At 36.3% G+C, this 15,270-nt stretch overlaps 1 protein-coding gene across 6 annotated transcripts in view; it reads right to left on the bottom strand.

The window, feature by feature from the left end:
• Window positions 1-15,270, bottom strand: part of LOC149531084 (DNA-directed RNA polymerase IV subunit 1-like) — a 179,863-nt gene that overhangs the window by 53,578 nt on the left and 111,015 nt on the right. For all 6 annotated transcript variants that reach the window (XR_016359176.1, XM_089811579.1, XM_089811582.1 and 3 more), the window contains 4 exons: window positions 9,864-10,033; window positions 9,680-9,770; window positions 9,346-9,467; window positions 8,828-8,997 (listed from right to left, as the gene is read on the bottom strand). Coding sequence is in view for 5 of the 6 variants with exons in the window: in XM_089811579.1 (XP_089667705.1) it covers window positions 8,828-8,997; window positions 9,346-9,467; window positions 9,680-9,770; window positions 9,864-10,033 (553 nt within the window). In the remaining variant the exon portion in view is untranslated. The remainder of the gene's footprint in view (window positions 1-8,827; window positions 8,998-9,345; window positions 9,468-9,679; window positions 9,771-9,863; window positions 10,034-15,270) is intronic.

Genomic DNA, 15,270 nt, shown 5'->3' with positions numbered 1-15,270 from the left:
GCATAGTGACCAGTTACACACATGGATGTCTGTGGTAGACTTGAGCAGATGCATTCACCACACATATTAGAGTTGTCCACAAACTCACGTCGAGAATAATAAACTTCAACAACGGTCGAGTTGAAATCATCTTCCACGGAATATTAGCATCACAAAGACATGAAGACTCAACAACTCTCTTGCCAATTAAGAAGTAATAAAACGAGACTTGAAAAATTCAAGCACATATGAGAAGCTTGATGACCTTAGCGCATGTTGCTTAATGTAATGGTTCCTACCTAATAATAATAGAACAAGATTAAGCTATTGTTGAAAAAAATAAGGTTGTGGTGTCATCCTCAAACCTCTCTGCATATATGAAGAATTCCTTCCAAACTTCACCCCAAGCTATTTATTATGGAAAACTGATTCAATAGGTTTCTATGAAAAAGTGTCAAATATCCCAACAACATGTAGATGTGAAATCATCACCAACAACCACTGTATTGTACTTAAGTCGATGAAAATTGTACCCAACTCAACTCCATGGTGAGCTCCTCAATCTGTAACTAAGGCTCATGAAAAGCCATTTGTGCTCTCTCTAATGAGTCCCTACTCGCTCCCAACTCATGGGTGAGCTCATCCACCTCATCTTCCTTTCCCCTAAGCGCACCATAGCAATTGCAATCCCACTTGAAAAGACAGTCTTATGTTTCATTAAAGGAAATGATGCATACATATAGTGTCTGAGGGGTCGCGAGGCGAAATGTTGCGACTATGTAATTCCCTCAGATATGCCAACCGTCTAACTACCCAATAACCGGCAACATAGACATATTTTGATTTGATTAATAATTATAATGTACAAATATCGTTTTGGATTTAGAGTGGTAATCTAACAAGAGAGAGATGATGGACATTTTGGTAAAAGATTCATAGTTAAATGAGGGTCATCACAACAAGACCCTCTCACAACTAGGCCTCAACCTCAAAAGACCCTCTATTCACAATAATTAGCCTACCAGAATCCTAGTAATAGTCTAATCCCTAAAACTTTGATGCTAGTGAAAACGAGGACATTACACACTTTCGATTGTCAACATGTCTTTGATATACAATTCTTGTCTTATCCACTATGTCTTCAAAATAAAGTGATTCTCAAAGACGATGACCAAAAATGCTTCCCTCCTCTTAGGCATCAAAGACATGCATGTCTTAAAGTTTCTTATCTCTCTATAAGAAATCTCATTCCTCCAACTAATATTATTGAAATTCAATCTCCAATCTCTAATATTTACATTATTAACATATTACTTTGTCCTTATAATTGTTGCTCATCTTGGCATATATTGTTTCATTAACTCCTCATAACAACGTATACATCAACCATATGGGTTCTCCAAGTTATATTATCCATGTCCTTTCATTGCCTTCTCAAACTATTGAATCACACCACAATAGAAATTAATATCTATGTGTAGATTCCAATTATTTACATGTTAATTTTTTTCATTAATGTTCACATTCACCACTTTCTTGCATCAAGACCTTCATATCTTACACAACTCATTGGGCTGCTGCACACTTGTACTAGGACGCAACATCCTCATCGTGTGTCAACAGCGATATGTACATACAATTTTGAGGCACACACACACACACTACATACGGCAATCATTCAGAATTTGCATTGACATCTTTAAATTTGGGATCAAGACTAGCCAAAAACTATATATCTTCCTTCTAGGATCCATTACTACACTAATGCCTTCCAAAATCGCTCCTGTGCCATCCCTACCAGAATCGTGGCTCTGTAAATTATTTTTTTGAAATTTGATTCCATGATATGGATGTTGAATGTAATTTCATGTTCAGGCAAATAAGTCATTGTTCTTCCTTTGCCACATTATTGTGCTTTTTATTCAAAGACCTTTGGACCAAGATTGGCATGGCAGTAATAATCGTTGTTGACTCGTTGCTTGAAGTCTTAACCTTTGGATTATGCAATATAAGATATAGTGATCATTGTTATGCACCATCATTTAATTAGATCATTTTACGTCCCTTGCTCGACTGTAGGTTCGATATTGAATCCAAACATATAGGGACAGTCGTCATTATTATCATTTATGTTCCCCTATCAATATGTTGTGACTTCTATAGATCCTTTAGTTGGCCAGATATTAACAAAATATATTTGACCCTAAATTCGTTGTTCATAATTCTCTTTCTAAACAAAATCAAATGGTAAGCACTAGGCTCATCTCTTCCTCATTTCTGACTAGTATTACTCCTGAGTTTGGTTGTGTTTTAAACTCAATGCTCCCTCTTAAGATTTGATAATCATTGATTATCTTTCATTATATTCTATTCAACTATCTATGATTTATGCTTCCTTTCGAATAAGTTTAAACCTTTAATTTAAAATTATTTATTGATTTATCATTTTAGCTTACCTTCGGAAAGGGTTCATCACAACAGTCCACCATACACATGTGCCACAGCCTCTCATATATACAAATATAACAATAGTATTAAATTATTAATCATGGCATACATAAATACATCTAGATTGATGTAATTGCATCCATACATATAATCATGCCATCACATTCATAATCAGCATCAGCCCTACATATGACCGCATCCTGCTAGTATTAAAACATAAATATGTAAGCATCTTAATCATAGACCATTATATTACCATAATCGCATTGCATCTGCAATAAGCATAATATTGAAAAAGATTGTACTATACTTGCAATTATCTTGCATTGCATAACTAAAAGCATTATTAATAAGGAATAGGTGATTACCACAATATTTATTGTGATTATTGTAATAAGAGATGACTCTACCATATGTGTCTCTTCCCTTCATGCATATATTTATTGGAGATAGCATCATTTAGAAAAGACAATGAATTGGAGAATATAATATAAGTATTATCATTTGTGGATCATTCTATTTAGAACTTTTTATTGCTTTTGGAAATCATCAATGCAAATGCCATAAAGAATAGTCAGAGACTGCAGCATATTTGAATCATATCTATATTGATATATATTAGAGACAACTTCAACATTGTTCAGAGAAAAATAATATCGACATAACAGATACAATCTATTACAATATATGATGCACACTATTGTTGCTATACCAAGAACTGCATATTCGCATGTTATCAAATTATATATAAGAGACAACATTACGAGGTTATTCTCGATAGAGCATATATTTATCTACATATCAAAAACAACCATCATATATTATTGATGGGGTTTTTATGCAATCATTATCATACTGGAACAGAGTATGCATTTGGAATTAAACTCAAATAAGTTACCAGTCATTATCATTTGTAAAGAGCATATGTATTGGAAGTACGCATTATTTAATAGAAATCGTTTATCACCAATTTATATGTATATCTTGAATTGTAGAATCACAAGTGGTGTCTAAAATATAGAAAAGGGACATTCCATTTTTCCACAATATCATGGTGTTGTAACTTGTAACAGCTTCTTTTGACATTTTCTTTTTGCAAAATTGTGGTTTCGATGTTTTTTCCCAGTGCTGTTTGTCAACTAAGATCAAATTGTTTGAGAAGTTGGTATCGGTTTCCTTGTTTCTAGATAACAGGAGGGATGTCTTCATTGCACAACATCAGGTTAGAAGGCAACCAACACATGCTCATCATTTTCCAGTCTAGGGATCTCCCATTGGTTGCAAATCATGCACTAGTTTTTGGTACAAGTTTGAAAAATTTTGGTAAAAAACTTAGTTTAGTTAGTAGAATGACTATTAAGAGTGGGTATCAAAGTAATATTAAATATTAAAAATGGTCATATAAGTAACTTAAGTCAGTCAGTTATTAATAAGTTTTTGTTCTTTAAGCAATTTAGCTAGCTTAGTGATTTTCTATTTTGTCTTTATTTCTCAATCGTTTCCATCATGGAAAGATCTTAGAATTGCGTATTACAAAATCAAAACATAGTTCATGGTTCAATGTTGATTAATCAACAGTCAAGGGTCAAGATTCACAAATTAAATTCAGTCAATCAGAATCATAAGGATTCTAAAAAAAATTCACATTCTCATCATCTCCTTGTGCTGCAGCTAGAGTTACCAGAAACTACTATGTCCTTCCTTGGGCGCAGGTATCCCCATATCCAATTTGGAAATGTATCCGATACTGCCCGGATACACGTTGAATATTGTACCCATGTTTACCTATTAAAAGTTGATTTTCCAAGTGTGTCAAATACTATGTAATTTGATTTTTTTAAGATGTGGCGTAAATCTTCCCAAATATAATTTTAAAAACTATACAATTGTTTTAAAAAAATTCTATAAACAAAACTCACACCAAATGAGAAAGACAAATTAAATGTTTTTTCTATTCGGGAACCCATTTTGTTGTGTTATCTTCTAATGCAACTATGTAGCATTTATGAGTCAATATTGTTTTTGAAGTATTGGAGAACTCCTCTAATAGCTTAAAAAATTGTGTCAAATATATGTATATGTGATACTTATTAATGTCGTATTAATGTCATATCCAGCCGTATTCATATTGGGGATCTTAAAAACTGATCGTATCTATACCCAATACTGTATCTATATTTCTATCTGTATCTATATCCATGCAACTTTGGCTGAAACACTTGCAAGTTTATTTGAACCAAACATGGTTCCAATTTTGCTAGATGTACATGCTATGATGTTATCAACATCATCATTTGTCATCACAATAAGATCCTGAGCTGTTGCATCCAAGTTTGCACATTCAAGGGCTGCATCCCAAAGCTCGGTTGACCCTTCCTTGTATCCATCCTCTTTACATGACAAAAGACACAAGTTGGTATGTATATAAACCAAGTCCTCATCTTTGTTTGAGCCCAACCAGTTGTGCTTCACTGAATGGATATGGGCGTATGTACTCCAATTCCATTCAGCAGCACAAGAACTTGCAACCTGAATAGTGTTCATAAAATTAAACATACAAATGAAAACCAAATTAGAGAATGTTAAACAGTAAAGTGTAGAATGCAATTGCTAAATAAATAAGTAAAAACTTACTTGTGAGAGGATATTGATTGCAAAAGGTTGTAGATGCTTGAATGGTTGACCATACTTGTACCACCATGTGATATCTACCATATCATTTTGGTCCTTTATTGCATATGGAGTAAGTTTTGATCTTAAAGCGAATAAGCCAAATTCTAGCCTAACATTTTCGTGCATTTCATCATCTAGGAACAGTCTTGCAAATGCAGTGTAGCACCCAGTAGCAACTTCTTCATCTGCATATGGTGCGATTCTATCCGACATAGCAAGTATTTCCTAATTGTAGTACCTTGGAGATAAGGCATATGCAAGGAGGTGCAATGGGGTAGTCATCTTCTCCCAACGATGATGAATGATATCATCCACCTTTTTGCACAAGGCTTCACATTTTGTGGGGTTAGTCTCATGTGCTTGTATGGAAAGCTTTACCTTTTCTACCATGGTGTCCATGCCATCGTACACATCCGCCAAGCAAGGTGCATCTGTATCAGCAAAGCATAGCATAGTCATGATAGGCTTGGTGAAATCCAATAAAAATTACACACGAGCCCACCAATGCTCATCCAAGATCATACCCCTGACCTTCAAGGCTCTCTCTGAATTTAAAGCCTTCTATATAGCCCATTGGTTACAACTAACCATTTGGCCCAATGTTGATTGCACCTTGAGGAGTCGTTTCAGAACAACAGTATGAGATGCAAATCTAGTCTCAGCAACCTATAAGCAAGTTGACCATATGACATCAAATATAAAAAGAAGTTATAAACAAGAAATAATTTGATAATTGAACATGAATATAAAACTTATTCAAAATAAATAAATAAATGAAACTAAGTAATTACAATTTTAAATCTACCTTCAACAACTCCAACTTGGAAAATGATCTGAATATAGATTGTGACATGCAGTGGTTTGTTACAAAACTTGTATCTCCTCTCTCTCTTGGTATATTTACTTCACCCAATCTATTTGGGTGCCAATTTGTTGCATGACCAAGTTGAGAGAGTGTACAGTCCATGGTGTCCAAAAAATATGGTCATATCGAGACTCAACCAAAGCAACTACACCCCTACAATTTGTGGCATTATATGTAACCACCTAGACCACATTCTCACTACCCACCATCTCTATTGCCTCAATGAGAACTCTAGAAATGAGTTGTGAATCCTTAACTTGTCCTACACAATCAATAGCCCTCAAAAACATTGCCCCTTTGGGGGACACTGCAATCACATTTATCAATGATTGGTTTCTTGTGTCTTCCCACCCATCAGACACAATAGTTATGGCGGAAGTTTTTCAAGATGTCCTAATTGGTTGAAGAGCTTTGTCTATAGAAATATTTTCTTTTTTGCAAAAGAGTAGTACGCCTCTTTTCAAACCTGAGGCTAATGTAATCAATTGGCGCTCTAAGGATGGCTACAACCATTTCCTTCCAATATGGCGATGTTACCAAACCGAAAGGAAGACCATTGGCATAAAGGCAACGTGCAATTGCTTCATCGGCAATCTCTCTTCCCTCCATTTTGAATGCTTGATCTAATGGACCACTTTTGTGGGTAATAACTTCTACTTCATCATCTTCCTCTCCCACTTCCAAGAATGGATGTTTGGAGGATGCAACATGATTAGTGGGCACATTCACTTTGCTCTTTGTAGATAAAGGTTTGTACAAACTTGTTTTTGATTTCCTCACTAAACGATCAACAGCCTCTTGCTCTTTTATAAATCCGTCTAACTATGCATAGCTCAACCTATTTCCATCTTTGCTTCCCTTGCACAATACTATTCCTTTACCAATAGGGCACATAAAATGAGCTTTGACCCAAGAATATGAGTTGTTGAATAGTTTACTATGACATACATTGCATTTCCAAATGTATTACCCACCATCTGAAACCTGTGATAATCCTGTGGTGTGATTCCATAATGGAGATGCCACATCAATATTGAAGTTATCACTTTGCTCAGCTTTCCCTGCAACTGAACTTTGACTACTAGTAGTGGCCATCCTTGCACAATAGAAATTATGATTCTAATAAGAAAATAGAAAAAATTAACTTCGAAATGTTTTTAAAAAGTTAAAACTATGAATATGAAACATACAAGTGCAAATATACAATACAAAAATACTTTAAAAAGATGGCTACACTTGTTCCTTCATTTCTTTAATAAAAAAAACAAAAAATCTTGATAACTTGATTCCAAAACTTGAAAAATTCATGAAGATCTAAAAAAGCCACTAAAAAAGCTCATGAAATGCATCAAATGCTTACCTTCGATGCTTAATCATCCTTTGTGGAAGCTCAATAGAAACCCTATGAATGATCCTCTTCAAAACTAACGACCTTGCTTTCAAAATTCCACAATTGAGACCAAATGAGAAGAGAGCCTGCAAACAAAATGGGAAGAATGGGCAATGAATGGCCTCTTTTAGGGCTGTTTTAGGGTTGTTAGGCAGATAGGGGAAAAATTATAATTAAAAAACCTATTGAACACATGTTTTAATAAGTTGCTTAAGTGACTGGGCACTCAAAATAATTGGATGCTCACGGGATGCACCCGGATGCTCAACCGATTCTCTCTAGATGCTCTCCCAAGCATCCCGCGCATATCCACAGGAGAAGGGAATGATTCCTAGCAGCTTTCGCAAAGCATCCGAACACCTTCGTGCATCAAAACTCATCCACACTTGCATCTGCCCTATTCTCAGACGCATCAGTAACTTAGTTTAGAATCTTAGTTTAATGCCATTTACACTATATTTTTGAATTCTCATTATTGGTTATATTTTTAGTCATCTTCCTTATTTAGATGACTTTGTTTTTTTATAGCATCTGTAAACTCTACATATATTTGTATTTGGTTAATACAATTATTTTGTTCTGTGGAGTGTAACAACTGAGCCAATAAATGATATAGAAGCACATTGCATGGATGAATATTAATCCATTTGTAAGAAAGTTTGGTTTATACTCATATTCAAAGTTTATAATGATGTACATTGAAAACTCTAATTTTGGTTTATACTCATATTCAGAGTTTATGATGGGCATCGAAAAGCTCTAAACTTGGTTTATACTCATATTCAGAGTTTATGATTATTGCACATTGAAAAACCCTAAACTTTTTAATCCTCATTACCGTTTTATGGGTATAAAGTGGAGGGCTTGTTTTTTTCTTTTTTTTTTATTGTTAATGAACATGACAAATTTTATATTTGTACAAGTTTGAATGGTTTGTAGGCTTTTGACGTCTAAAAATTACAAATCTAACTATTCTTGCATATGAACTAAAGACTACTAGAAGAATTCTTATTCCCAAAATCTTGGAACCCTGTTCCTCAATTTAGAGCTCCTCACTAATTTGTTCCTGTATCTCACTTTCAGTAACATAGATGCAATATCTAGATATGTTTTGGTGCTGCCCATACCTCAGTGGATTTCAAAATTGCCACTGTATTAGGTAAAAACATTGCATATGATGTTTTAAAAAATGCTGATAAAACTCTGCTGTGGCTCTTATAGATAACAGTGGGAAAATGGAAATAATGGATTCTGTTGTAATTTCAATTAACAAATAAATATATTGCAGTAATTACAACCTATAACATAATAGTCAGTCAGAACTTTAAGAAACTTTAAATTTCATTATCTTTATTTACAGTTTGCCCAGCCAAATGCCTGAAATCAACTTATAATTTTCCATATGATACCTTCTCTGTTTATTCACAAATTATTACTTAGCTCTAGAAATGAAAAGAGAGTTCAAATTATACCTTTAACAACAGCATTCAGAAATCTTGGTATCAGAAAATCACGGATCATGCATGCTACTGCCTCTGAATATGCTATGTCATCCTTGATAACAGCATCTGAGGAAATCTCTGTGAAGCATACCAAGCATACTGTATCTTCTTTGTCGGCAACATGAAAATGGCAATTGTGCCTACAAAATAGAAGAGAGAATGAACAAATATGTGCAATTATTGTAATTGACTTTTGGTTAGGAAAAATATTTCAATCTCTCGTCAACCTTATTCCTAGCTCTCCAATTTGATTGTCAATTCCATGCAGAATTTATAGCAATGAGACTACTCATCAAGATGATGCTGATTCCCTTGTCTGTGGGTGTTTTCGCAGTTTATAAATATTTCAAACTTCTATACATTAATTTTCATTCACTCAAAATAATCTGTTCCTAGTTAAAAATGATATATTCATTCAACACATTTTCATTCACATGCTTGACTCGCTGAGTTTTTTAAAGAAAGTGTAAAAAGTACAACGTATTGACCTGTGAGTTATAACCAGAGGAGGAAGACTAAATGCCAGCCACTTCTTTCTCAAAGACTTGTATTCTTGATTGAGAACACTTGTGAGAGACTCCACTGATACTTTCTTTTCCTTCAGTCTTTCCTGAAACAGGCAAAGACAACTTTAAATGACTAGGCCACTCACTGAAAATACCAGATATTGAAAAGTAAATGACAAATCTGATATAATATTAAAAAGGGATGAATATGTATAGTAGTAAAGAAGAAACTGCTCTAGTGCTTGACTTTCAAGGGAACCCAGTGTTTTATGAGCTCTGTTCACTGTTTACATGTCCATCATATGTTCAGATTTACCTTAGAGAGCAAAAAATGTGGAACCCATGGAGAAAATGTTGACGATTGATATTTTGTAATTGTACGCTCCAGATAGCTCATTTTCTCATACCTATTAAAAAATTGATAAATAACTATTGGTACCAAGCCAAATTATTTTAAATAGAAATTAATGAAATTTTGGTTTGAAATGAATCACACTTACATTATTACCACCCTTGTGGTCAAATCATGTAATGTAACCTTTTGGAGGTGCTCCGCCACTTTAAGAGCCCCATATTCTCTTCCACAATGAATTCTTTCTAATTTCCTTGATAACCGCAAAGTTGTTCTCTGAGTAGCATTGCGTTGCTGGGATCGACAAAAAAAACATTGCTGCCAGACAAAAGACTGTCAAAATTGGCAATATTTTCTTGAATCAAGTCAGTAGAATTCCCAAAATAAAATAAAAAATAGTTCCAATGTCTCCTTAAAAACAATGAGAAAGAATGAATCTGCCCTATCATAGAGATATTGTCAACTTTGAGTATTACTTAATCACACATATTTGGTTTGCTATAAAATGTTTTATGCATTGCATTTTTCAAACCAACCAGGATTTTTCTCCCTGGTTACTGGTCTAAGTACTTTAAATTATTGATATATGTACAACAGGGAGATCTTTAGAACAAACTCGCCAAGCCATGTTGACCATGATAAGTGGCTTTGTTGAAGGACTATAAAATAAACAAGGGTTAGGTATTTTGCTCCTAATCTAATTGGAGGACCATAGTTCTTTCAACATACAAGTTTTTTTATGAAAACTTGACATTCCATAAAGGAAAATATTTGATTTATGCTCTTCCCAAAAAATTTCATCCTCTTTTGGCTTTGAGGCAAATTCCAAATCTATGGGGAGGCAATTCATACGAGTACCATAGCACGGAAATGGCCTTTTGATGCATGCCAAAATTTGTGTTCTTATCCCCTCGCTCAAGAAGCATCACATTGAAAGTAGGTTATATATAATAAATCCAAGCTATAGATTATGACAAATCAGCCTCCAATTTTAGAGGATGGCACAAATATGTCATCTTATTTGTGAATGTCTAACAATTCAAAAGAAAAACTTACAAGCACAAGAAGGAATAAGGAATGAATAGACATGCTAATGGTTTTAGGAACCCTCTAAAGAAGTAAGAGACAAGGAAAATAATCTAGAAGTGAAAGTCAAAAAAGGCATGGCGGGAGTGGAAACAAGCCAAGAAAGTGAGGACAGAGTTAAATACTCAAAACTCAATCCAAGAAGAATAGGAATGAAGGGATGCTCAATTCCGATAATTGTGAAGGAGATTAGTAAAACTCGTACAAGAGCCCCTGAAAGCGCAAAAGACCTTAATCCTCTGAAAATAAAATTATGTCTCCCATAAACATTCAAAAAAAAGAGAGTAAGACTTTAGAACTGCTAGCAAGAGTAAATGTCATTGAGATTTCTTTCATTATTTCATCAACTTATCCAATGGGAAACAACATAAATTTGCAAAAATTAGAGATATTACCACAAATAGGTGATTTCATCAATGTTAGAGAGATGTAGCTCCTTCACATGATAGTGGGAAAGATTTGTCATTGCCATTGACTCGATAGAGCTCAAGCCCTCAACCTTGCCCTCGACCTCAACATCAAAAATGCAACCCAAGTGCACAAGCCTAGGAGAATTTAATACACCCATATAAAAGTCAATATAAGTTGGTGTGAATGCCTCCTTATAATACAAATAAGGATATAATAGATCAATTAACAAAATTGTCTTTTCTCGAACATTAGTGCAAAATAATGCAAGTTTTCAATCGTTGTTCATTCATCACATAACGCAAGATGCTTGGGGGTTAAAATACAATATAATGGAATTTAACACGTTGAGAATCACCAAAGAAACCTAATCTAGGAAAATATCACACCTTCCTACTAGTATCTGTTTTTGGCAATATGGCTTATCAATACCACAATGATAAACATTACACCATCATCTTTGACACATCCATGTCATATATGCATATGATCGATTTGGTTGTCCCAGCATGGATTATTCTTCTATAAATTCCTAAAATACACTACATCTACATAGAGGTGAGTTTCTTTAACATGGCCACTTCAATCGTTGGTTACCATTACAAAAGTAAACTTATTCTAGAAAGAACAATGATTCAAATCCACTCCATATTGTGCAAGTCTAGTATATCTATTTGCAAAGTTTTAACTCTTTACCCAATCCATATCGTATAGAACAAGTATCTCTATTTGCAAAATCTTATCTCAGAGAAAAAGACAAATAAGGGGGATTTTCTTTTCGGATTAGTAGGTGTTTTCACACCATATAAGAAAATTTGGTGCAAAGACAAATAGAACCTTGAAAAGTTTTACACACTTATCATATCATGCTTCTATTCTCTTCATTTTTATTTAATAAGATTGTATATATTTATAGGAGTTGTATATCCTATATTATAGGAAATCCCAAATATCAATTACCAACAAATACAAGTTGTTTTAGCAATTCAAAAAAAAGACATAATACAAGCAAGTAGTTATTATAATGACATGGTAAGATGAGATAAATTTATTAATGTCCAACAAAAACCTACCAAGGGACTAAGGGACTAAGAAGCATACAAGCAGAGAGACAGCAGGCTACAAGAGCACTAAACGGTCTAGGAATGAATAACCAAGAAAAAAAAGGAATAGAGGAGAAAACAATGAGGCGGGGACTAGGGGTCCTTCCTTGACTGAAAGAAATCAAGCATTGAAGGGTACGGTCTAGGGTAAGTGAGGACCCTTAGCCACCGCCAAGAGTTGCAAGAGGGGTGTTGTTGACGAATAAAACCACTAGAAACCACTGGGAGGCCTCACAGATCTAGAGTGACTAATGGCAAGGGTACAAGACGGTCACTTCATCCCCTACGTCAAAGACGAGGGAGAAAGAAAGTGGTGATGAGATGAACTAGGGCCTCCCTCTGGGGGAATAAGAGTTGAAGAGTGTGGTCATGGATTTGCATAAGTCTCTCTCACATAAAGTGTCAAGCACCCTGATCCATGTAGCTAAAAAAATCATGATGGAACTGTAATCTTTAAATAAATAGTAGAATGTCCCTCTGATATTGTAGTAGGTAGGGCAATGGAAAATGAAATGGATCTCTATCTTGACCATGGCTAAGGTACACAAATAAAAAATCTGGTCCTCTCTATCAATGTGGTGATTTGTTTGAATTTGAAGGAGGGATCCAACTCTAGACAACCCAAGACAGATGCACAAGGCATGCAACCAACATCGAGACAAGTAGCTCAGCATAAAAGGCCGTCTTCAAACGTAACCCCCCGACAAGGTTACTCTACATCGTGGTGATGTATTGTCTGCAAATGTCAAGTTTGACATGTTCGTTCACCTCCTACTGTGAGGGGAGGCGGTGAGCAGGTGCGTCAAGCAAGAACTAAAAGGGAGGGAGGCAATCAATATTGATCCATATTGAGCTCAGCAAGGAAGTAGCATGTGCATACCATCAATGGGCATGACAAGTGGGAATAGAATCCGCAACTAGGATGGAGGAACAGTAAGCCAAGTATGAGTATCTATGTCGGTCAGTGTCAGAATCCGCAAAGCTGCGAAGAGGTTGAAGAACCCAAATCAGATCAAAGATAGAGGTCAACCTTGAGGGAAAAGCCCTGAACTCGGCTAGAATAATGTTGTGGGGGGTGAATTAGTGACATCTTATAATACATCGGAGCAACAAAATTTGGACGTGCTCAATGGAGGCCCAATCAGACTCAAGACCCCAGACCACCAAACCCAACAAAATCGTTGGTTTGTCCAACGAGTCCAGAAGGGACAACTTGGACAAAGTGTCCTAGAAGTGATGCCTGAAGCACTATCTCTCAAGCACAACAAGGGAACCAATCCCCTTGCTAACTCTAGGCTATATGGCGGGTCTCAAACTGAAGTGAGGTCTAGAGAACTTGCACCCGAGGTACACATACGATGAGGTAATCTCAATCTCCTAACCCTGGAAGTAGAAGTGCAGTTGCTAGGTCTTCAAATAGTTAAGGTCTTACTCAAGGTCACAAAGAGCTACTGAAGGTCACAAAAGGAAGCCAAATCATAGAGAAGCCTTGCCAGACTCTTCAAAGAAGAGACTAAGAGGATCACATTATTGGCAAACAGGAGAATGGAAATCAAGACCTGATGTAAGTAGCAACCGTCAATGGGCAGTGAAGAGTCTCTAAGGAAGCTCTCGAGCTCATCAATATAAATGTCAAGCAAGGTAGGGAAAAAGAGGGCAGCCCTGAATCTACTAGTCACACTCTCGTATAATCTCATAATAGTTGTCAATAAGATCTTTGAACTCCCGATGTCTCTCACTCTCTAGGAGAGGGCCACCTGTGGGACAGTATCAAAAGCCTTAGAGAAGTCTACAAAACACAAATAGACTTTCGCAAAGCGGTGTCGAGCCTCCTCAATGATAGCCCATAAAGTCAAAATGTGGTCCATGGTCTGCTAATCTGCCCAAAAACTAGCTTGACCTCTAGCTCTGCAAACCCTCCTATCAAGCTCTCTAGAAACAATAATGTTCAAAGTTGTGGCATAGAGCTTTACAAAGTGGTGTCCATTCATAATAGTTTTGTAGTTCGGTGTCTGAAGCCAAGTCGGTCTTGTCAATTGGATAAATCATGTGCCTCAACCAAGAATTAAGGAAACCATTGCAAACCACTTTATTGAAGAGCATTGGAAGAAACAACACCAAAACTGGGGCACTAAGCTTGAGGAGCTCGACCTGAAAACCCTCCTCATCCACCACCCTACTGGAGCTCATGAATCAGATGGCCTCACGAATACCAAAAGGGGTGAAAAGGTGGTAGCTGGGAGGCAAGGTGAGGTGGAGAGGAGGTTGGCCAGGGATGTCATAGAGAACGGAGTTATGGCACGTAAGAGAGCAGAGGTTGAGGGTGATGGACCGAGGGGGAGGAGGGGGGGGCAACGAAGGAAGAAAGTGTGCAGAAGAGCTTCAAGTTGAGGGAGATTGTGTCATAATGGTAATGAAACTGGGAAGCAATGAATGACCGTTTATTGAAGCAAAGGAAAGGATGGTAAGAGTGACGCAAATTGGTGAAACCAATGGAGTGAGACATGAAAGTTGAGTGCAAGTGACGGTGGAAAGCCTTACAGTCATCATCGAACCATTGGTTGATAGGGAAATTTCTATGGGAGATGGCAAGGAGAGCTGATTTCAAAATCGCAGCGGCTAAAAGGTCAAACATGGAGGAAGCTTGGCTGGACTAGGAGAAACTATCAAGGGGAAGGTGTTGTCTAAGATGGAAAATGGGGAGGTCACCGTCACTTTCAAGGAAGCGGAAGTAGACAAGGGTGCAAGTAGACACAAACGAGGGATGAGAGAGGGGAGGCAAGACACGAGGGGAGAAGCGAAGCGTGAGGCTGAAGAGAACAATGTCGGCCAAGGGAAGGTTGGTGACTATGAAACAGCAGATGAAAGGAATGAAGGAAGCACAAGTACACTCGCACCCCCACAGTGGAGCCAACAAATGAACAAATCAAAACTGTGAAAGCATGATAGGCCATTCAA

The sequence above is a fragment of the Cupressus sempervirens genome, chromosome 11 (genome assembly GCF_028749045.1).
Source record: "Cupressus sempervirens isolate cs-2001-9-10 chromosome 11, ASM2874904v1, whole genome shotgun sequence".
Lineage (NCBI taxonomy): Eukaryota > Viridiplantae > Streptophyta > Pinopsida > Cupressales > Cupressaceae > Cupressus > Cupressus sempervirens.
Note: the sequence above shows the minus strand (reverse complement) of the source record. Positions and strands in the feature narration are given on the sequence as shown.